Here is a 22682-nt window from a genome sequence, read left to right on the forward strand (position 1 = left end):
GACAATGCTATGCTTCCAACTTTGTGGCAACAGTTTGGGGAAGGCCCTTTTCTATTCCAACATGACTGTGCCCCAGTGCACAACGCAAGGACTATAAAGACATGGTTTGATGAGTTTGGTGTGGAAGAACTTGACTGGCTCGCACAGAAGACTGACCTCAACCCCATCGAGCACCTTTGGGATGAACTGGAAAGGAGATTGCGAGCCAGGCCTTCTGGTCTAACAGTGCTTGACCTCATAAATGCTCTACGGAATGAATGGGCACAAATTCCCACAGAAACACTCCAAAATTTTGTGGAAAGCCTTCCAAGAAGAGTGGAGGCTGTTATAGCTGCAAAAGGTGTCATTACAATGTAATGGTCAGGCGTCCAAATACTTTTGTCCATATAGTGTATCTTGGGAAATAATAACATGCCCTCATTTTGGGCAATCCCCACCCCAAATGCACATCTCCCATAAAGCACCTTACACAGACCGTGTGGGGAAACTATCCGCAGATGCACTTGAGCTGGGTTTATCCGCGCGTGTCTGAAGTCTGAATCGGCCTCGTATTGAACAGTAAAATTGAGCACAATTTGTGAAGCATTTGTCTTAAAACGGACAGTTTGTCTTATCCATATAAAATGCAGACTGGTTGAAATGGGCATCGTGAATAGGATGGGCCAGTCAGGTGAATTTATGATTTGTGAATCAGTGCTGATTTCTGTGCAGCATGGCACCCATTGACATTGCAAAGAATCTTTGATCTTTATAGTATATGGATCAACTGGCGTCGTCGGCTAAGGATTTGCCACCCACGCCAGTTCACAGTGCAGAAACTGCACAATGTTGAACCAAAAACAGAAATCCATCCCTGAACTGGCGTTTGAGGGTGTCGTGCTTATGCAAATCCACTGATCTTTATAGAGAGTAGATCGCCTGACACTGTCGGCACAGTGACTAAGGTTGGATGATAAAACGATTAGAGAATCTGCGGCGAATTTTTTGCGCAGCATGACGCCCTCAAACCAAGCCTTTTTATGTCGTGCTTACCGTTAATTGTGGCCCTTTTCAACAAATCTTAAATCAATTTATCCACTGCCCAATCCCAACCCTGGTATATTGTGTGGTATTGTGACTGATCCAGGATAAGCTCCTTCGAGCAAAGGGTACCTTCGCTGTTCTTTCGCGTAGCGATTCCCATAATGCCTTGCACGGTCCGGGTTTTCCCCCATTTGATTCCCAAGATGGCGGACAGGCGGCGGCGACGGAAGCGCGCGTCCCAGGACAGTGAGGAGGAGGACGAGTCCGGTTCGGGCACCGAGAGTGCAGGGTCTGGTTCAGATGGGGGAAAGGCACGAGTGATTGCCCCCGAGCCTGTGGTGCTGCCCACTGTACGCGTTCGGACGAAAAGCGAGGACGAATCGGAGTGTGTGAGTGTCGCTTTTCCTCTTCTGTTGCCTTAAAATGGTTCTCTGTAAGGTATCAAGATAGCTAGGAGCTGGAGTTCTCTTGTACCCAGGCCTCACGGCCTTGGCTTAAACTTAACATGTATCCTCTTAAGAAAAATGTGAAGTTAAGTGCTTCGCTGGGTAACAGAATTTTGGAATGGAAACGTTTTAGGGTTTCAGTATCGCCCGACATAGTTAGCTAGCTAGCGACCTGCGTTATGCAGCACGCGGCAAGGCAGTTGGCTCCTTGGTAGCAGCCGCCAGGATTCTTCTCTGATGCTACGATTTGGACCTAACGTTGGTGAAAAGTGTATCTTGTGGCGAACAGCTAATTCGGCAGACGGTCTGATCGTAAGAGTATATAGTGGATTGCTAATCGATGAACTGTGTCATTGTTGTGAAACCCGGTAATATATTCTAGAGCAGCAGGTTTTAGGGAGCTAGCTGACCAGCTACACATCCTAATGCTGTTCACGAGCGAGCGACGGTCCGCTGTGGTTGAAAGGGCTGGGATTTAGTTAGCTCGCTCGGTACGACAGAACCAGGAACATCATGGGCGCAGTAATAGCATACTAAATCGAGGTAGCGTTTTGACCTATAAACCTGTAGTGTGGCATTTTTGACTTTTCCTTGTAAACGTAGGTGGTTCTGTGGTGAATATGCATGTTTAATGGATTCTGACATGCTGTCGTTGTAAAATCTTTCAAATGGTTTACAAAATTCACCATTAACGATCCTTTAACAACCGTCACTAATTTCTTTTTGTTTTTACCGCTGTTTAGGAAAGTGAAGATGGCATAGGAGAGGGTAAGTGTGTTTGAACATTTCTGTAGATCCTTGTTCTCTGAAAGACTTGGTGTATAATGCCGTTGAAGAATTTATGATTTTGAAAATCTAATATGGAAGCTAATCCCTATAAGAGCCGTGCGTTTAGCTGTTCGGTTATTTACCACATAGTAGGATGATATTGCACAAAATTAACAAAGTGTGTCTGTATTTGCAGCTGTGTTGTCAGACTATGACAGTGCAGATCCAGAAGAGAATGGCTCCCATTCTGAGGTGAGTGGCCAGCTATTGAGAGGTAGTAAATGGGGCTAGTGGGTGGAGGACTGAGTCAGGATTGGGCTGTGAGCAGTAGGCATGAATTGATTATGAGGGTGATGTTAGAAAGCAAAGCATCTAAGAAAGATTCATTCAATGAAGGAGCCCATTTTAATATGACTATGCGAAAAAAAACACTTCTCTGTCTATAGAACAGTTGATCACTGTTCTCTTCTCTGATGTATGGAAAAAGGCCATACAGATTAGTATGTGCTCAAGTGTTTTGAGTGCCACATGTGGTCGTGTATGATGTTTACTCTGGTTCTTAATTAAAATAAAATTGTCTGAGCTTGTGGTTCCCATTTTTGAATTTCTCCACTTCAAGTTGTTCAGTGCATTGTGGAACCTCTGTAGAAGTGATGATGGATGCCAGTGATGGTACTGTCCCAAGCGAGCTCTGCGGTAGCAATATACAGGTATTCTTGTGCACGGAACAGCATTTGGTCAGACAGCAACTTTCTCAATTTAACCCAGGGAGAGGAGGAGGAGGAAGAGGAAGAAGAGGTGGAAGGCAAGAGGTTCAGTGACGAAGAGGGATCCAAGCAGGCCAAGCCCAAAGCTGCAGAGGATAAGTTCGCTGGAGAGCTGGTGGAGCATAAGGAGGAAGAAGAGGAGGACGAAGACGAGGAGGGAGGGGGCAAAGAAGTGAAGTCGGAGGAGAAAGGGAATCTGGCTGGGGAGAGGCAGAGTGGGGATGGACAGGTATGCCACTTCAGTCTCCATGTCTATCTGTCTGCCCTTAACCGTCACCATATCCCCTTCATTCTTGGCATTGCTGATTTTCCTGGTGTTTGGATGTTGCAGCTCTTGGTATTACAGGTGAAAGTGGTTGGTGGATATACATAGTGTATTTGACCTGTCCATAGCCAGCCTTTTGTTTTCTTTACTCTGTGCTAGAAAGTGGGTCTGATATCAGACATGCTCCAATTCCTTTCTTGAGCTGTATTGTTTTGCTCTTCCATACTGTTAGTGAGATCTGATTTTATTAAATGTCTGGGTTCATCTTGCCTGGGAGTTTTTAACCATAAACATTTTTCCCTCATTTTTTCCTCACACACAGTGTTTTTGTGTTATGTGGACTAGATTATTACAAATGACCATAAAACCATTATATTATTTCATAGAATTGTTTTGCTAAGTAGACATGTTGCAAAACATAAGACATACAAGGCAAAACCCTTGGAGCAGAAGGATGGGCAGCGCTATCTGGAAATTGGTCGTGGCACTTAAAGGTGGTTTTAAGGTGGTGGTTGCTGAATTTCTGGGCTGAGAATGGCTTACTTATTAGCATGTCAATCCTCCTGAAATAGCTTGTGTTTGGTTCTAGATATACATATTTATTGAGATGTTAAATAGTTGTACACATTGCTGTTTTCCTTTTCCTCAGCTTGATTTGTTCAAGTTCCAGATGTAGTTTCTTCCACAAACATTTACTAGTATCACAGGATTAATGTTGGCACTAGAAAAAAATCATCCCTATGTTGTGCCTTTGGTCCTCTGCTTTATGCCTGCCCTCATGTCCAAAGACTTGAGTAAGTGATGAGTTGCAAGCATGCCTCAAAAGCTTCTAACAGCTTCTTTTATGATGATCTTTAAAGATAAATGCAAGGCATTTTTGATAAAGGAATGCATAGCATGGAGCAGTGGACTAGGCCATAGTTTGGAAGTTGATGTGATTTGGAAACAGTGCTGTTGGGTGGGTTTGTTTCAGAGTAGGACGGGTGACATACCAAATAATTATAGAACATTGATATTCATGGTTTTATTTTCAAAGGAATATTGAATTGTATGGGATACATGAACCCCAATAATCACTCAAACAGGGACTTGGCTATATATAGTCCATCATAAGGTCCAGATGAGTGAGGAAGAGTTATTTTTTTTGAAATGCTGCAGGATCAGCTAAGCTTTGTGGAAACAGCTTTTTAACTCTGGACTTGGACAGCGGCAAGCTAGTTTTTCCAGCTACGATTAAACCACCAACACAGTTATTGTGGAGGGAGGTCATATTGTTTTAATATAGCTACTGTTAAATTAAATGTCTTGGGATTGCATTTTACATATCAAACAAAGGTATATGAACAGTGTGGCTATGGACGAGCTGGATCTGTGGTTATGTAGACTAAGCCTGACATGTGCGTTGTGTTTGTAAATGAACTGCTCTACTCAGGTTAGTCTTCCAAACATTTCAGTAACACCAATGTCATGTACATCAACTAAACATCACAAAGTATTAACAGATAAATTGTATTCTTCGTTGTTCGTTGTGGTTGAATAAGTGTTTGGTGGGACACCTGTTGGAGACCATGTTTTTTATGGAAATATGTATTATGCGGGCAGTAATGTTGAGAAGGAACAAAGCTCCAATGTGCTAGTGTGTGACGGAGTGCCGTCACTATGGTTGAGTATGCACTCTGACTGCCATACCAACGAGCCTGGCTCTTTGGCGTTGCGGTCAAAGTCGCATGGTTGGTACCCCGTAGACCCGGGTTCGAGGCCGGGTGGGGTGACTGCTCTCACCCTTCGCTACATAGTGGTTGAGAGATTTGAAAGCCCCCTTTTGTTGTGGGTCTTGGGATATATGGAATTCAGTTTAGTACATTGGACTAATACCTGTAGGCTGTCCCTTACCTCAATGGCTGGGATAACATAGCAGACTATGAGTCGAGGAGATTATGTCTCATATCTTTGAAACCCAGGTTAAGGATACCCTAGTGCAGACACAAAACCTTGTTAGTTCATGTTTATTAGAATTGAATATTACTTGGTGTTTTTGGCTGCACTGGTGGTGATTTGCGCTCCTGGGCGTGCTGTAAGCACCTGTCTGAGCCACAGCTCCATACTGTCACAGCAGTGCTCTGCTCAGATGGCCCGTGCAGCAGAGAGCACAGAGCAGGCACACTCCACTGCTCTGTCCAACTGTCTCGGTTTTTAGTATTTTTATTGTGAACTTTGTAGTTATTGTAGATTTATCATAATTTACTGTAAAGTATTTTAAATTGCGAATTTATTGCAAAGTGTGTAAACACAGTTTTATGTTAAATTGTGATGCTCTTCTGTCTGGGATCATCTTGGGTAGCTTTTTTTAAAAGAAAAAACTGAGCTGTCCAATTCTGGCATTTGTGGCATTTCAAAGAAATCTGTGCAGCACACAGGAAAATACATTGATTGTTCTATTTTTGTAACATCACATTTTTCTATGGTAACATTTTTCTGTAGATGTATTTGCATTGCATTTGAAAGTGGATGCCTCAATAGGATGGTGTAAGGCAACAATACCTTAAATTCAGCTTTCTGCCAAACATTTTGGGAACATTGAGCAGTCTGGCACATACAGACTCGTCTGATATCACTCTGTGTTGGTGGCCACTCCGTCATTACTTCCTTGAGCGGAGGTGGTGTTGCTTCTCATCCACTGCAGCAGAAGTGTCAGCCACTTTCACCATAATTTTGGTACTGACTCTCACTTCTGGTTTATTTCAGGTTCAATGCCGTACGCCGAAATTCTCTGTTAATATCTGGGTTGCAGAGTAGTGGATAGAATTCCTGCATATGAAGTGTTCCAAGAAGGTGTCTTCCTTAGTGCAGGGTTTCCTGCAGCCCGTCAGCACCAGGCTGCAGTAAGGGAGAGCCTATGCTGCCTTAGTATTCAGCACACTGAAGAACAGAAATTAAAGCCATTTTGTCAGTTACCACAATGTGGAACATTTGAATTCACACTCAAAATTCAATTTAGTAATGCATATGTGTGCTGTAAATGCACGTTGAAGACCCTGTATTTTGATGATGGATACAGTGGCTAATCCACAGCAGTGCAGCTACTTTAATTGGCTGATCCCACTCCAGTGTAAAGGTAGTGCTGAACTGATTGATTGATCAAGAACCTGCACAGCTTAGTAATTTAATGGAGGTTGTGCCCAGAAAAAATGTAGAAATTGAAAACTGAGCACACTGTATGGAGTGTGCTGCAGCAGAGTTTGACCGCTGGAGGAATAATTCCAGCTTTTCCTCCGAAATGTACCTTTCTCAGGAGAGCACGGATGACCCAGAGAACAAATCTGGCAGCAAGGCTGGCAAGAAGCTGGACGACGACGAAGACCGCAAGAACCCAGCGTACATCCCTCGCAAGGGGCTGTTCTTCGAGCACGACGTGCGAGGACAGGCCCACGAGGAAGACATTCGGTGAGGGCCGGGTCTGAGGGGAGCGGAGGGCGACCTCAGAGGGAGAGGGAGAGTTGGTGCAGAAAAAGGAGGAAAAGGAGGAAAAGCAGTCAAGCGAACACAGAATGGAATACTGGAAGTGACGCCTCCTCTTTCTCTCTCCCTCCTTCTCAATATGCCCCTGTTTGTCTCCTGCTTGCTTCCCTCTACCTCATTCATTCTGCAGGCCGAAGGGGCGACACAGGAAGCTGTGGAAGGATGAGGGCCGCTGGGAGCATGACAAATTCCGGGAGGATGAGCAGGCGCCGAAGTCTCGTGAAGAGCTGATCGCCATGTATGGCTATGATATCCGCAATGCCAACGGCCCGAGCGACGGCAGGCCCTACCGTTCCCGCAAGCCCAGGTATCTTATGTCTGTTCCCCTTCTGTCCATTAGGGGGCATGGAAGGCCTTTCAAAGAGATCTCTGAAACCTCTTCAGATTGGAACAAGAAGAGATAGGCTGTGTCCCAATCTGCATTATTCTTCACTTGCCCAAAGCATTTCCCCTCAAAATTACATCTGATATTACTTTAAATTTAATTTGATTTTACCTCTGCACTCTATCCAAACTGTTCTTGTACGTAATGGGAGCGACCAGTATGGGAGAGGACATAATCTCTCAAAATTGTCAGGTGTTAAAAACCACTTTGAGTAGCAATGTTTAACATATATGTAGCTCCGATTCTGTTTTATGCTGAGATGCTTCTATCATTTCCATGGTTTTGTATCATTTGAGTCACTCTTGTTTCATCACAAGTTGTTGTACTTGAATGATGACAGCGGAGTGTGTCTCAGGTTTGCTACTAAATAACACCCATCCCCTTCCTCCTATGTACTCTTGTGCGATGTCAGATGAATTATGAACTTGCTTGCCCACTTTTCTTCGCTCACTTGCAGAATGGGATGCATCCATGCTTGTCACCCACATGAAAAGAAGTAGCTGTTCATTGTCTGATAATTGCTATTGATATTGCAAAGGCAGTAAAGTTATGTCTGACAAACAATCCATCAGTTAATATATGACAAGACTAATTTAGCTGTTTAGTTATGTTAAAATGTAATAGGTTAATATATATTTATAATATATATATATTGTACTGATGTGTGTGACGCTCTGTCTCCCCGTTCCTGGCAGGTACAGCAGCCCCCCCAACCGAGACAAGAGGTGGAGGGATGGTGAGAAGCCCAGCCGTGCAGCGTGGCACGGCAGCGGAAACAGCAGCACCCCCCCAGCTGTCATCCTGCCCTCCTCTGCGCTGCCCGCCTCCACCCCCGCACCTCCTCTGTCACGTGTTCAGGGAGGTGGGGGGAGGACCTCCGCACACCCCCAGCCCCGCAGCTTCCAGGGCAACCGCCCCCCGCCGGCCTCATACCGGGGCGAGGGGCGCGGTGGATACAAAGCCCCCGAAGAGAACAGCCACCACCACCAACAGCAGCACCAGGGGGGCTTTGGCCGGGGGAGTCACGCGCAGCACCCAGAAGGGGAACGGGCCTCGGCGCACCGAGGGAGGGGCGTGGAGGCGGAGCGCAGCCCCTCGGTGGTGGTGGAGGACGAGCGCTATGAGGATGAGGAGGAGGAGCTGGAGCTGCCGAAGCAGCAGCCGCCGCCCACGTACTACACCGGCAAGGCGTCGGAGAGAGAAGCCAGTGCGCCGTTCCCCCACCGGCGGCGGGAGGAAGCGGCCTCGAGTGAGCCGGCCCCACCCCGGGAGACCTCCCCAGCCGCCCCGCTGGCACCTGAAAGGACAGTGGAAAGGAAATCGTACTCTCTGGCCCGCAGGACTCGCGCCAAGCCCCTGGAGATGGGCAAGCAGGCGTCTCTGGAGGATTCCATGCCACTGGCCCCACCCGCCACCCAGCCGGCCCCACCCGCTGTGAAGAATGAGGCCTGGGAGGCCACGGGAGATGGCTCAAGCGTGGCGGGGGGGATCTCTGGCCTGGACCAGGACCTGGCCAGACTCAGCATGGGGGGACAGAACTGGACCCAGAGCCCCACCTCGTACCTGCGTGCTGAGATGAGGGGTGAGTTTCTTGGCCCCTGAGTGAAAGCCATGCCTTGGTCTGATGTGGTTTCAATTTTTAGAGTGCTCAGTGAATGAAAATGTATGTGCCCATGGGCTGGATTTCAGGGAGGAGCTGGGGCTGCAGATCAGAACCCACACATAGGCAGTCACAGCTCAGCCTGAATGGCATGTTTCTCCCACTGTCCTCACCCTCAGCGGACACTGCTGACTGTCAGTACTGTGACCTTTTCGTTTTGTTCCACTAGAGAGATGTTCATGTGTCCTGTGACTGTCTGTGGATTAAGACCCACTGCCCTGTTTTCTGTGCTCAGTTAGACCCATTGCCTCTCGTTGCAGGCATTCCTAACTCCATGCACATGGCTGGCGGGCCCCCGCAGTACAACCGGTTAGAGGAGATGGTGAGTAATCTGCTCTAAGAAATAGCTTGGCAAGACCAGGACCTGTCGGAACGATCTGAACAGAGTCAGAGCAGGTGGTTTCAAACCAGTTCAGGTTCTGTAATTGTTGGAAACATTCAGTTATGCTCCCCTCTTCCGGTTTTCTCTCTTCTCATCCTTGCCTTATTCCCCCTCACCCCTGTGCACATTTCTCTTCGTCCCTCACACTGCTCTCCCTCTGTCCAGGGTGTGGGTGGCGGCCGAGCAAAGCGATACTCCTCCCAGAGGCAGCGGCCAGTCCCGGAGCCAGCGCCCATGCACATCGGCATTATGGAGGGCCACTACTACGAACCCAGTGAGTGCCGTACTGCAGACAGCCACCAGGGGACGTGGACAGAGGGCTGTCCCACCCAGTCAATTTCATTTAATGAAGTAGTCGTGAATGAAATAGCATTTCCAGCTCATTTTTTTTAATAATACAACCAAGGCAATATTAGTGGTACAAATAATAGTATGATTATTTACTGCCTTTTTTGCAGATAAATTGAAATGTATAGTCATATTAGTATGCAGTATTGCAGCAGGTTATATCCCTTGTACATTTGAATAATATCAACTATTTTAATTCGGCGTGAGCTGGTGGGATTCCAAGCATTTTTCTGAATCACAAATGGTATGGACTTGATCATGAAAATGATCTCTGTAAGAATCAAAAAAAGGCAGAATATAAAATATCACACGGGAGTATTCTCTAATGTGGAGCCGTACTCTGTATGTTTGGACAATTTTTAAGGTACTACAATGATGACAAGCGAGAGCCTATACTACAGAACATTCGGGTTGTTTCACTCCTGTTTGCACACCAGTGGAAATCAGTGTGACATGTGCTGCACTGATGCTTTCTCTCCTCCTGAAGTGTCTTTCCAGGGACCAATTTATGCCCACAGTGAAAGCCCAACGCCCCTGCCACCCCAGGGCATGCTGGTCCAGCCAGAAATGCACCTCACACATCCTGCTCACCCAGGCCATCCAGGTCAGTGTCACCCCACAGACCTCCGTCCACTCCACCCGCTTTAGCCTGAGCGGACTCGGCTTTCTCCTGTGGCAATGCGGGTAGTTTCATGTTAACGCCAGTAGTTCTGTGTTAAAGTACAAATCACAGATAGAGTATTCAGTCTAAGCACCACGATACCGTGTTGTTATTTTAGAGACAGCATTAAGGCAAGCATTACATTTTTTTATTCTCGTGTGGTTTTTTTTGTGGATCTTGTTAAATGTGGCGCTGCCATTGCTGCAGCCTGAACAGTTTTCTGATTGGTCTCCCCAGGTTTACATCCTCATCAGTCTGGTGCCCCCATACCCAACCCTGCGATGTATGCCGGCCCCCCCGTCTCCATGTCTCCTGGGCAGCCCCCCCCTCAGCAGCTGTTGGCACCCCCCTTCTACCCCCCTCCTGGAGTCATGGCTTTCGGGAACACCAACTTCCCCTATCCTGCTGGGGCCACCCTGCCCCCCATGTACCCCAACCCCCAGGTGGGTACACTACCTGCTCCTGTGCGCACGTGTGTATACGCACAGGCACGCATACAAAGTAGCACTGTGGCATTTCTGTCATATAGACTGTCCTGTCCTCCACACTGAAAATCTCTCAACACACGGTGGTCACAGATTCCTGCCACTGCAGGGAATGAAGCCTCGGTGTCCCTCTGGTGCGTGTCTGAGTGCGTCTCCCTCTCTTCTCAGGCTCAGGCCCAGGTGTACGGTGGAGTGACCTACTACGACACCATGCAGCAGCAGGCCCAGCCCAAGCCCTCTCCCCCCCGCCGCTCTTCCCAGCCTGTCACTATCAAACCCCCCCCTCCCGAGGTACCGTTCATTGTTCCAGAGTAAGCCGTGTCTCCAGGTCTCGCTTCCAGCCAACCATGGGCAAGTCTCACTTCACACTTCTCAAGTACCACTGCATAATTACAGTGCCACTGCTTTATTGTCACTTTGATTGCTGCTGGGGAGGGGCAGTGGGGTTTAATGGGTGAAGGAGAGATTGAGTTTAGCAATTTTGCTTTAGAAAAAGATTACGAAGACACGTTAAGGGGCCAGAAAGTTAAAGTAAATGCACATTTATTTAGATTCATTCTCCTCTATAAGGTTCGTAATGGTTAACAAGGCTAAATGTCTCTGTGTATGTGCGTGCTAAGTGGAGCGTTTGACTTTATTAATTTAGCTTTTTGAGAAATGTGTCATGTAAACCCTGACCAATCTGGTGAGCAGCCCTCACCCTGCAGGTCCTGCCCAATGGATTGAGATACAGTTCTCTCGTGTTAATGACGAGGAAATTGCAAAAGTATTCTCATGTCTCAACCACAACAAGACCATGTTTGGACCCAAGATACCAGGCTGTTTGTAAATACTTTGGTATCTCTGCATTGCGCAGTAACGACTTTCAGAGACTTCTCCTTCAAAGCTCGTTGTTTGGTTTGTTTTCAATCTCTAATGGCTTGTCAAACTCAGTCATCAGGTTTGAAACGTTTCAGGAAACAGTTTATTAGAAGTATAATTGTAGTTGGTTGTCTTTTACCTAATCTCATTTTGAACATGAAGGTTGAAGAATGGCTTGCTCTTCTGCAGGCTAATGTCTGTTCAGATGATCTTTCAACATTGCAATGCATGGCCCTGAATTGTTGTACTAAGCAACCCAGCGCACGCTGCAAACAGTATTGTCCCTGATGAGTACATACGACGCTGTCAGCTGGGCTGTGCAGCTTATCCCTGCTGAAATCCTTTCCCAGGGCGAACTGACTGTCCTCTCGTGCTCTTTATTCCAGAAAGAGAAGTGTGGAAGAACAAAGGAGAAGGCCACCTCCTAGCTTGGTGACAGAGAATATCAGAAGGACCAGCACCATGTGTGGAAGAATCTGTTTTTTTTATATCATAAATTTAATTTTGCTTTATCAGACAAACGAGAAACTTTAAATACGGAAGCATAATATATAGAATGTTGTCCTAAGATGAACAGCACACTTTCCCTTTAACCTTATATGATGCAAAACCTTTGCTGTTTGTTTGCTTGGTGTTCCTATTTGCCCGTGCTCTGCCTTTACCCCTCCCTCCAAACCAAAATGGTGAGATAAATAGGAAGGACGATGTTTACTGTAACGGCTGGCTGAAGCAGGGGGCTGACGGCCCTCCAGCCACATGATTGCACAGATGTCCCCTGGCTGGTTGGCCGGAGCAGCCTCACGATGGTGCGCAGCGGCAAAGCGACCAGTCCTTTGTCCGGGGTCGTGGGAGTTTTTCCATAGTGTTAAAACTTTAAAGTCTCATTTTGTTAAAGTTTAAGCTTGGTTTAGAAAATGATTTTCAATTCCTTCAAAGACTCTTTGGAATGGATGGACTCTTGTGTGACGGTGAGAGGAAAAGGAAGAGCAACGACACTGGGCTGGTGGAGTATTGAGGCTTAAACTGCTCGGACCATCTGCCTCAAATATGATCAGCAATAACTGTCAACGTACCGTGGTGGCAATCTAGCTATGGCAGCCAGGCTAAAGGCACTCAACAGGGCCCCTTGTGACACTATGTAGTGACCATTGAACATAGCACAGTGCTGGCACAGCCTCATTTGTTGAAAATTGTTAGTGAACCAGTCTGTTAGGTTAAGTTAAGGCAGCCTTTTAGTCCAATATAAATTATAAGGTGGAGTATTTTCTTGTCAATAAGTGTCATCAATAGTGCTCTGTTGAGTAGGACAATTAACCCTAGCATGACTACTTGTAAGCACTGCTCATTGTTCAAATGTTTGCCCAGGGTTGTTATATTCTGCGCCCTTTCTTAAAGCATTTGGTTTGTTTAAACAGGGATTGAGTGTAGGGACTGCCAGCCGTGTACATTTCAGTGTCATGGGCATAACACCAGGCCTGTCCTGCATTAGAGAACTATATAAAGCAGGGACAAATACGGCTGACTCTTACCATGAAGTTCCCTCTCCGGTAGAGGCCGTTTAGGCCTTTCAGCAGAAGGTACAATACAGCACACTTGACTAAAAAGAGAAATGGATTGTGCAGTGGGCCAGTCGTACAGAGGAGTTTAGTAGGCTGAGATGTTGGCTTGCGGTTGGTGGAGCTGGCTGTTGGCAGAGCTGTGTTGTTTCCATTTATCTATTGTTGCTACAGATGGTACTGCCAGTTAGGGGTCTGCACATTCATTTGCAGTGTTCTTGCAGCGACTGGGGCTGAGCCTGCAGCCAGCTTCAGCCAGGAGTGCGGAGTCTGTTGTGCTAGGCCTCTTCTCATTGTTGGTCTATAGGTAGAGTCCTCCTGGCTTTGAAGTGTGTCTTTGTGTGTGTGTGTGTGTGTGTGTGTGTGTGTGTGTGTGTGTGTGTGTGTGTGTGTGTGTGTGTGTATGTGTATGTGTGTATGTGTTGGTGACTCCTTTTTGGTCCAGGAGAATTTGTTTGATCCACGTGTGGCGAAAAAAAAAAAAATACAAAAGACCGGTCTCCCTTCATGGATAGCTCTATCTGTTTTCTTTCTTTCTTTCTTTTTTTAACTCTAGTCTCCCTGGTGGTACATTAGCGTACCAGGAGGTCTTAGTATGTACGGTTAGTCCTGCCAAAGATTTCAGGTGGATTTTCTGATATGGAAATGCTGTTAACAAGCCTGTGCATAGAACTCATTTATTTGTTTCTATTTCTGCTATAGCACCACAAGTGAGCATGAGGATGTTGTGTGCAGATATCTTGAATGTTTGACCTCTGGCAACCCAGTCTTGATCGGTTGGTTATTTATTTTTGTTCTGCTGCAGACTATACCAGAAAAACCTCTAGGATTAGGCTCAGTTGACAGGTTTGGCTGTGTTACATGCAAAAGTATCTATTACCATGTGAAACATCAGGAATGGAGTTGTATTCATGACTATTGACAAGTACTGTAGCGATGTCGATGGTGCTTGTTTCTTTAACGTATAACGTAGTATTGGGTTTATATTAACATCTCAAATACTAAGCTTTTTTCCCTCTTTGTCTCATAATTGTACTGTATGTTTTTCACTCAGTAAAACTAGCAAATAACTATTTTTGCCTGAAAGAAAGTATCTGATATTAAGTCAACTGGGGAATAGATCTAAAGATGTGTATATAACTATACAGATATCTATTGAAACCTGTGGAAGAATTCTTACAGCAACACTCCCATACATTTTTATGGAAAGATGTATAGGTCTGTGGGACCTTTTGCAGAGACAGTGCCTCTTTGCATGAGATGCTGATTGGACGATGCTTTGAGTGGGGCGATGTCTTTCTGCCCCGGAAAAGGGCTTTGTCTGGTTTTGCCAGTTAATCGGAATTGTAAAATCTCAAATGCACAGTGGATTTGAGGTGAGATGCCTCAACATGACGCCAGGCGTGCACGTGTTTCTATTGGCCAAGACAGCGTGGAATGTTGTCTCATGCTACTGAATCACAGGGAGGCAATTTGGAATAAAAAAAAAAACATACAGTACATGCATGCATGAATAAATATATAGAACTTGAACTTGAAAATTGTACCAGATTTTTATTTCCTCCCTTCAATGCAATTATACTGGGGTGGGAGGTGTGGTAAGGTGTTAGTTGAAACCCCTGAGGCAAGGTCTGGGGGATTCTTTTTGTACATTACTTATTTTGTTTTATTTTTTACAAAAAACCTGGCAGTAAAAGTATTGATTCAAGTTAATTTTTTGTTTTGTTCTCAATGTTATGTTTAAAATGGTGATTATATTATTACTAAAAAGCAGTGTACTTTCTCTGCCTTAAGAATTAATTGTCTTGTTGGTTTTACATATCAGTTGAATTTCTCTAGACCAGTTAACACTGTGATGGCTTGTTTATTTTATAGGTGTGTGAATTTGTAAAATCAAATTTTGTTCTTTGTGGCGCAATGGTGGAGAAAAATAAAATTAAGTGAAATAATTCCATGTGCTATTATTTCAACACTCCAGTTATCAAAGTGGGCAGTACAGACATTGACGATTTTGAAAACATGTAAGTAGTGAAAGAGAAGTTTGCACTGCAGTCATTCTGTCCTCTGAACAACAACATTTGTATGTAAATGTAAATGTATGCTGTCTCAGTCCAGGTTCACATCTTGTCCAGAATGAACAGTGGATGTCAGATTTCATGCCCCAAACTTAATTTGTCTGGAGTCTGACTGTACACAGTTGAAGGTGCATTGTGGAAAGAATGTAGCGCTTACAGATGGTACGATGTGCGTTGCGGAAGCTCACTTGGTGGCGCTGTTTTGTAAAAATGAAGTATTAGGCTTATCACAACAATAACCATTTAACATCCTAGCATTTTTGACAGTACACTCCTTCCTGTGTGCCCCTCAGCTGAAAAAGAAAACCTGTCTTTCGATGCCCTTCTGCATCTATCGTTCCACACGAGCATTAGCAGGACCAGGATTTGACATGTCATTCCTGATATCGTTTTGTGCCACCGTAACCATGAAGATGTGGAATTGATTGGAATCAACTTGTTTTGTACTGACTTTGCAATTGGACTTGACTTTGTTACTGCAGTTTGAAGTCCTACAATATTGCAGGCAATATGTTCTGCCAGGTTTCAGCAGCCATATTTGTTCAGGCTATGTGTTAGATCACGCCAGTTGTGTAATTGTGCAACGGCCAGCTCTGGTAACATCACCCTGCATGACAGGCTTACTTTGTCACAAATGACTCAATAGTGAATTAAAACTTGCACAAACCACACTCTTTCATTTTCTCAAAAGTGAATGCTGAAAAAACAAGTCAAGGATGTCGGGAAGTGACTTTCATCATATTGTGACAATAAATTTCCATTTAAATATGTTTAATCATGTTGACACGAGTAAAATGTCATTAAGATGGGAGGTGTGATCTCTATTTTGTGACATGAGAAACACAACTAAAATTATTAGATGACTCAAGTACGGGCATGCTTTTGTACTGTATGTTCACAAGACAGAACAACCTCATGTGAACCCTATGGCATGCCCTCCCACCCTCAGTACTTTATCAGACCTGTTCTTTTAGTCACTCCTCTTCCTGGCTCTTCAAATTCCCAGCTGAAGTAAACGCTGTGGGACACTACATATTAAAACAACTGCCTTTTGCCCAGGCATTCTTCTCACATATTTGTTCGGTGGTAGTGGAACAGATTGTTGACATCAGTGCTGTTAAGGCCCCTGAAAATGCGTATGCCTGGATTCATCATAATAATTACCAATGCACAAGTCTGACCAATACAGTTTTAACCTTAGTGAAGAGATACTTTCGCAGATCTTCACATTTTTGTTATTTGTGCTTCATGGGCAGCCTTGACTGTACCCTGCATGTCTCTTTCTGTCCTCTCTTTTGCAAGGGGTCTCTAGGGTGTCGCACAATAAGGGGGTGCGTCAAAGTGGCCGCTATTCTGATGAAGTGACTCACCCCTGCTCTGTGAAGCTGGGACATTCCCATGGGAGCTGTGTCATGCACCAGTGCGTTCTTTGTGCAGACGCAGTGTCATCTAGCAGGTGTTAGTAATGAGCTAGGCCGGTACAGACAAAGAACTGACGGTGTGTGTGTGTGTGTGTGTGTGTGTGTGTGTGTGTGTATGTGTGTGTGTGTGTGTGTGTGTGTGTGTGTGTGTATGTGTGTGTGTAGGAGAAAAAGAAAACTGCATAGACTATATATTTTCATGTGATTAATTTGTTGTCCTGTACAGTGACAATTGAAATGGGAATTAGCATTTCAATCACAGATCCCATACAAAGTGCAGCAATATGCAGAAAACGCCCATTGCAAAAAAGACAAATGAAAAAACCATCAAAAGGCTAAGGAATATTCCCATGTGTTCTGTGATAAGAACTGAATACATACTGAATGTCCCTGTAGATCTGCAAGAATCAGGTCAAAGATATAAATCATGGAAGCCATGTTTTATGGCTGGTATGCAGGCAACCTGAGGGGAAAACCTGAGAAGGTTCAAGCTGCTGTGTGGGAAGAAGGATTCATCCTCCCCAGCAATGTTACAGAGATGCAATGGAACAGGAGCACACTTTCCTAATATCAATTTCATGATTTGTTGCGGGCATCCAGTCACAGCAGACAGGGTGTGCCACTCCCGATGTGGCACCTTTAGGTCATCACTGGTGTCACACTGGGTAATTTCAGTAGACTACAAAACTAACAAACTTACGCAAGGCCTGGTCCTGTGCTGGCGATCAGTTGACCCCTGGTATAGTGTGTTATTTTCAAAAGTTAACTGAAAAAAGGGCAACCTTAACAGAGACTCACTCCTCCCTAATGGCTGAAGGTAGGTGGGACTGGGCTTGGTAAGTACTTGGATGGGCAACCAGGTTGTTGAAAGTGGTGTTGTAAGGCCAGTAGGGGGCAATCTCACCTACAGATCCTGTGCAGGGATCCTGCTTTATGTGAGGTTTTTTGACAAGGTATTAAATGATGTTAAAAGAAATTAACCTGTCACAGTGTGGTAGTTAAAGATCCCACAGCACGTATTGCAAAGATTGTGGGTTTACATGGCAAAATCCTGAAATTGTCATCTGTTCCCAGTTTAACTAGGATAGATAGAATGTCTTCCTCACTACCGCCTCTACTCTGCTTAACCTCCCTCACTGCTTTGATGACCTTAAATACTTTTACAGTGCACCCTGGAAGATTTGAAGTTATTTTAACATGACTGATGATTCTTGGAATCAGACTATTTTATGTTTCTTTTTAATTCATCCAAAATACTTGATATTCTTAAGTGCAGAAAGATTATGGTTGTTTATCAGTCTTATTAGCTGCATGGACTCTATATGACATAGGTCTTCACTGGCAGTCTGAATCCAGAGAATAATAATTATTAGTGACAGCACTGAATTGTGGTTTAGTGGCTTAGTGGTTTAGTGGCCAACAAATTGCTGAAGATTTGAATCCCGCATAAAATCCAACACAAAGGTGTTGTACCTTTGCTGAGGAACTAAACCTTATCTCCTTTCAAAATCAAACGAAGACAATGTTTACAATGTATCTGTCCTTTAAAGGTGTCTGTTGAGCAGTCTTTTACACAGCTCATCAGGTCCTGCACTAGGAATGAACAGCATACAACTGTTTGAATGGCTGGTGTGGCTGTGTCTGGAGTGCCAGAGGCAATACTATAGCATTTTGCTGAGTTGTTTAATCAGTGGCACAAAACCCGTGATTGACATGTCAGGTCAGCCATAACCCAGGTGTGGAGGTGCCCTGCTCTGCATGTTTGAGCCTGTCTGTTTCATAACCTTTTTATGCAGCAAAACTCAAACTCTTATTGCATTGGTGGCCCCTCCTCCATCTTAAAACCAACAACCCCCCCAAAGTGATCTACCACTCCTTTCTCACACTTCACCTCTGCCAAGTCCCCCCCACTCCCCTCAGTTCCACTTGCACCCCATCCACTGTCCTGTTTAATCTTCTACCTCTTCCTTTAATCCTGCTTCCTCTCTATCTCATTCCCTCTCTTCTTGTTGTGTATAGTCTCCTGTTTTTTCTTTCTTCTCCCCCCCCCCAAATCTGTATCACTGAATATCCAGCCAGTGTGAACCTGTCCCTTCAGCTTTCTGCCCCACACCCCTCGCCTGTCAGTGATGGATAGCTGCATAATCTTGCATCGCCACCACCAAACGAGCCCCCTCTCCCTCTCTCTCTTTTGTGTCCTGCCTGTTTGTTCACAGGGTTTTGAAGTTAGGGCTCTGTTTTCTCCACCTGTTTGGAATATGCAGGTCCTGCTCAGGGTGTACGGCCATTGGGGCATGTGTGTCTACGAACATGGTCTTTTGGTGTTTCTTAATTTGTCTCTTAGTCTGGGAAGGAGGGGTTCTTTCACATATAGGTCAACTCACCCCCAAGCTCATAGTCCTCAACCCCCACCGCCCAAGACAGACAGAACTGGAATCCTCTACTAGCATGATGCTTGGTGCATGCATTTTTAATGGGGCATGTTTAAACTGCTGCATATTTAATGCTGTCCTTTTTCTTTTGTGTTATGGATGCATGTTATCTATAAAGGAGGGGTTTACCTCACCATTATCACCGAGGAACACTCATCAAACAAAAGTACGCCACTGCACCTACGAGTTGTGTGTTGTGGTAACTATATTACCAAGCACCTCTCCAAATGAACATGAATATATAAGCATGTGGATATATTAGCATTTCCAGCCAGGGAGATGACAGACAGTAACAAAGTACAGATGCATCTACAATACTAGAGAGTAATCCAAGTAATAATGCATCAATCATTCAAATATTGCTCTGTACACTAACAATATGTACTGGTATCACAGTTTTTTCTGGCTGTCCAAATTTGGTTTCAGTCATCTGCTAAGTGAACAACTCAGTGCACATGGAGATAGAGTACCCATAAATCCCTTTTCAGATAATTCCTTCTCTTCCACCATTTCAAAAATAAGCCTGGTTCATTGGTTGATTCAGTGATTGATTATACCCATGTTTGATTTATGGATAATGATTACTATTAAATGAGGAGTAGTGTCTTGAAGACATCACAGAGAAAACGCTATCACCCATTAGCCCCCTTCTTAATACCATAGACAAAATTTCAGATTGTTTCTGATGACAGACATTTCAGATGACCTTGTTTGGTAATTGATACACCAGACTTTACAGTATTCTTTTGGTCTGTAAATGAATGAGGAAGATCACTCACCAGTTTTTATCACTAGCTAGCTTATGATGCTTATCAGGGGGAAAATGTGTTTTTATGCTTGAATCCCTGTTATTTGCACACTAATGTAAGCTCCCAGTAAACAATTTCATTAACTGAGCATACAGATTCACAATGTTTCATCCATTGTGGGGTCCTCGGCATATGTGCCTGTGGTTAAAACATTTAAACCCTTATATAAGCACATACTAGCAGCACGGACCAGAGTGCAGGTAATATCTGCTCTTTCATATTGCTCATGCAATCTCAAGCAGCATACTTCACTTTATTGTCCCAGCATAAAAGGATATGAATGGATTGCCTTTATCTGTTAACTTTATGCTCTAATATCCTCTCTATACTGTTGCAGCAATGTTGCGGCTATGCTGTGAGGGCATTGTTTGCTCTGTGAAATGTGAGGTTTAAAAATGGAAGCACATGCAATCACCCTAATTAGACTGTTAATCAAATGAGTAATAATTCTAATTAGTCAAAATCTTGTAGTTCCACATTGGGACTCTTATATGGGATGGGTCACTCTTCCTTGGCCCTGCCTTTTGTGTGCCCTTGTTGTTGTGCCTGCAGCCAGCCATATGCCGTGAAGCTTATTGTATGACAGCAAGGGGACGCATGAGTCATTGTACATGTAGGCGGCAGACTGGTCATGATGAAAAGCTCATTAGGGCTGGGAGTATTGTAAGCTAAAGATGACACACTGGGGAGGTACAGACCTCATAGGACCCCTGTCAATAAACAGATAGAGTTACATACTGCATCAGCAACATCTTAAATAGGACCACCAGCCTAGGACATCTGTTTGGCTGAAGACTGTTCATATTCACCTATTCATATTGATGGATTTGTCCATGTCAAACATCAAATGTCAATATATATACAGTAACTACAGATGTGAACAACAGAAGCAAGGATTATCATGTCTCACACACACACACACACACACACACGCACACACACACACACGCACACACACACACGCGCACACACACAACTATGTGGAGCCCAGACGGCTCTTCCCATGCTCTGCACTGCTGCTCTGTCACAGCTGCACTCACAAGCCACTCGCTCATCTCTGATCTGCAGAACTCATTCTGAGTGACCTTCCCTTGAGTCGGGCCTCTGGGCCTCTCCCCAAAGCCTGATGCAGGTAGCTCATGTCATGGCTTCACTGTTGGCAGCCTGAATTGTCACTCACACCCCACCAGTGTCTATCTTATTAATATATAAACCTACAACATTGTTGCTGTAACATTTTAGCAGCATATATTACTTTGCCTTTATAGTTTGAGAACAATATTCCTTCTCTGTGACATTTGACTATTATTGTGGACCACTGGGAAATCACTGAAAGGGCTCTGCGATCTTGGGCTTTCTAATACCGATACTGACATTACACTATTCACAGCTCGACCACTGAGGCTTGGTGACTCACAGGATATGATCATTGGCCTCCCGAGCCACCCATGTGCCTTGTAGCATCATCCTTACAATCACTTGCTGTACTTAACTATTGCACTGAGTTACCAAAGAGTTGTAGGAGAGAGCAGTGAGTATCCTCACTGAATTTATACAAATTTTTGGGAGAACCAGAGAAAAGTAGTACCAAAAGCAACAGGGATGGTCAGCCCTGAGAGAGAGATAGAAAAAAAAACAGAGAAAGGGGTGGGTCGAGTGGGGTGTGGGAGTGCTGTAATGGAAACCACCACCCTTACTCACATCCCTATTTAGCAGTGTATAGTCTATATAAAGACCATCTAAATGCATTTGTTACTACCCTTTTTTCATCTGTGTATACTTTCCATATATGGGCTAAACTAGGAGGCATGACACTTTGCTGGTTTGGCATTTTGGTATGTGATGTACAGATGGCATATACGTATATGCATGGAATATATACCATACAGCAAAGATAAATGACATTCACTATCTCTTTAAATAAAGATGACGTTTAACGTGGAGGGGTAGCAGCTTCTGTTACTATTTAAACCTTTGCATTCATTTACATACTCAGTATGGCAAAGCCGTCCTCAAAGCAGAGCTTACTATTGTTACATCATCCTTTTCATTACTGCCAGGTTTGTTTCACACATGAAGGTACATCAAGACATTCAGAGTCTTATAGGATAAAGAGAAGAAATGACATCAGTTGTTTCCCTGTTTTCCTGGAAAATGGTCAAAATCTTTTGAAACATGGGAGGACTTATTAACTAGGGGAGGTGCATTGGCACTATAGGCTGTGGATGGCTGTGCTTGTTGATGATCACAACCACACAGAGGAGACAGTGTATACCCAAAAGAATCAGCCATCAGTCACAGTAACATGTATTTGCAAAGACCTGAGATCCTCTATGTGGCCCACCCTCAGCCCCTCACATTCCTCCCATTGTCACAACTGACCCCCTTTCCTGTGGTGACAACAGTAGCCTCACATCTGGCTAAAAGCAAATCTCAATATTGGTGTTCTTTACATTGATATACACTGACCCATATATGTATGCTTCACCAATATGGATTTTTCTAATTAACACTATGTAGGATTGAGTTGCATAACATGACCCTGAATAGTGCATTCCTGTATAACTAATGGTGGTGAATTTTATGGCGTCTCTTCTGACAGATCATTTAATGAACTATGAAACAAACATTCAGCACCATGCAGAATCCCTGTCTTTATCATTTTTTTATTTGTATGCATAGCGTGGATATGTCACCTGGGGTATTTAAAAAAAATGCACTGATGGAACAATGTAACACAGAACAGGCCAAAGTAACATTGGCAGACATCGGTATGCACTGAATACAAGAGGTACAAATTACGGTAAAATGACCATCCT

General features: G+C 44.5%; 1 protein-coding gene across 1 annotated transcript; it reads left to right on the forward strand.

The window, feature by feature from the left end:
- Positions 1-1226: 1226 nt before the first annotated feature.
- On the forward strand, positions 1227-13611 carry casc3 (casc3 exon junction complex subunit). Its single transcript, XM_036537704.1, has 13 exons — positions 1227-1412; positions 2213-2237; positions 2434-2489; positions 3006-3233; positions 6562-6713; positions 6919-7095; positions 7869-8755; positions 9094-9155; positions 9381-9489; positions 10051-10167; positions 10462-10667; positions 10878-11060; positions 11957-13611. Exons 1-12 carry the CDS (start codon positions 1227-1229, stop codon positions 11022-11024), a joined length of 2352 nt encoding a protein of 783 aa, XP_036393597.1. The 3' UTR covers positions 11025-11060; positions 11957-13611.
- Positions 13612-22682: the final 9071 nt, after the last annotated feature.

The sequence above is a fragment of the Megalops cyprinoides genome, chromosome 1 (assembly GCF_013368585.1).
Source record: "Megalops cyprinoides isolate fMegCyp1 chromosome 1, fMegCyp1.pri, whole genome shotgun sequence".
In the NCBI taxonomy this organism is placed as follows: domain Eukaryota; kingdom Metazoa; phylum Chordata; class Actinopteri; order Elopiformes; family Megalopidae; genus Megalops; species Megalops cyprinoides.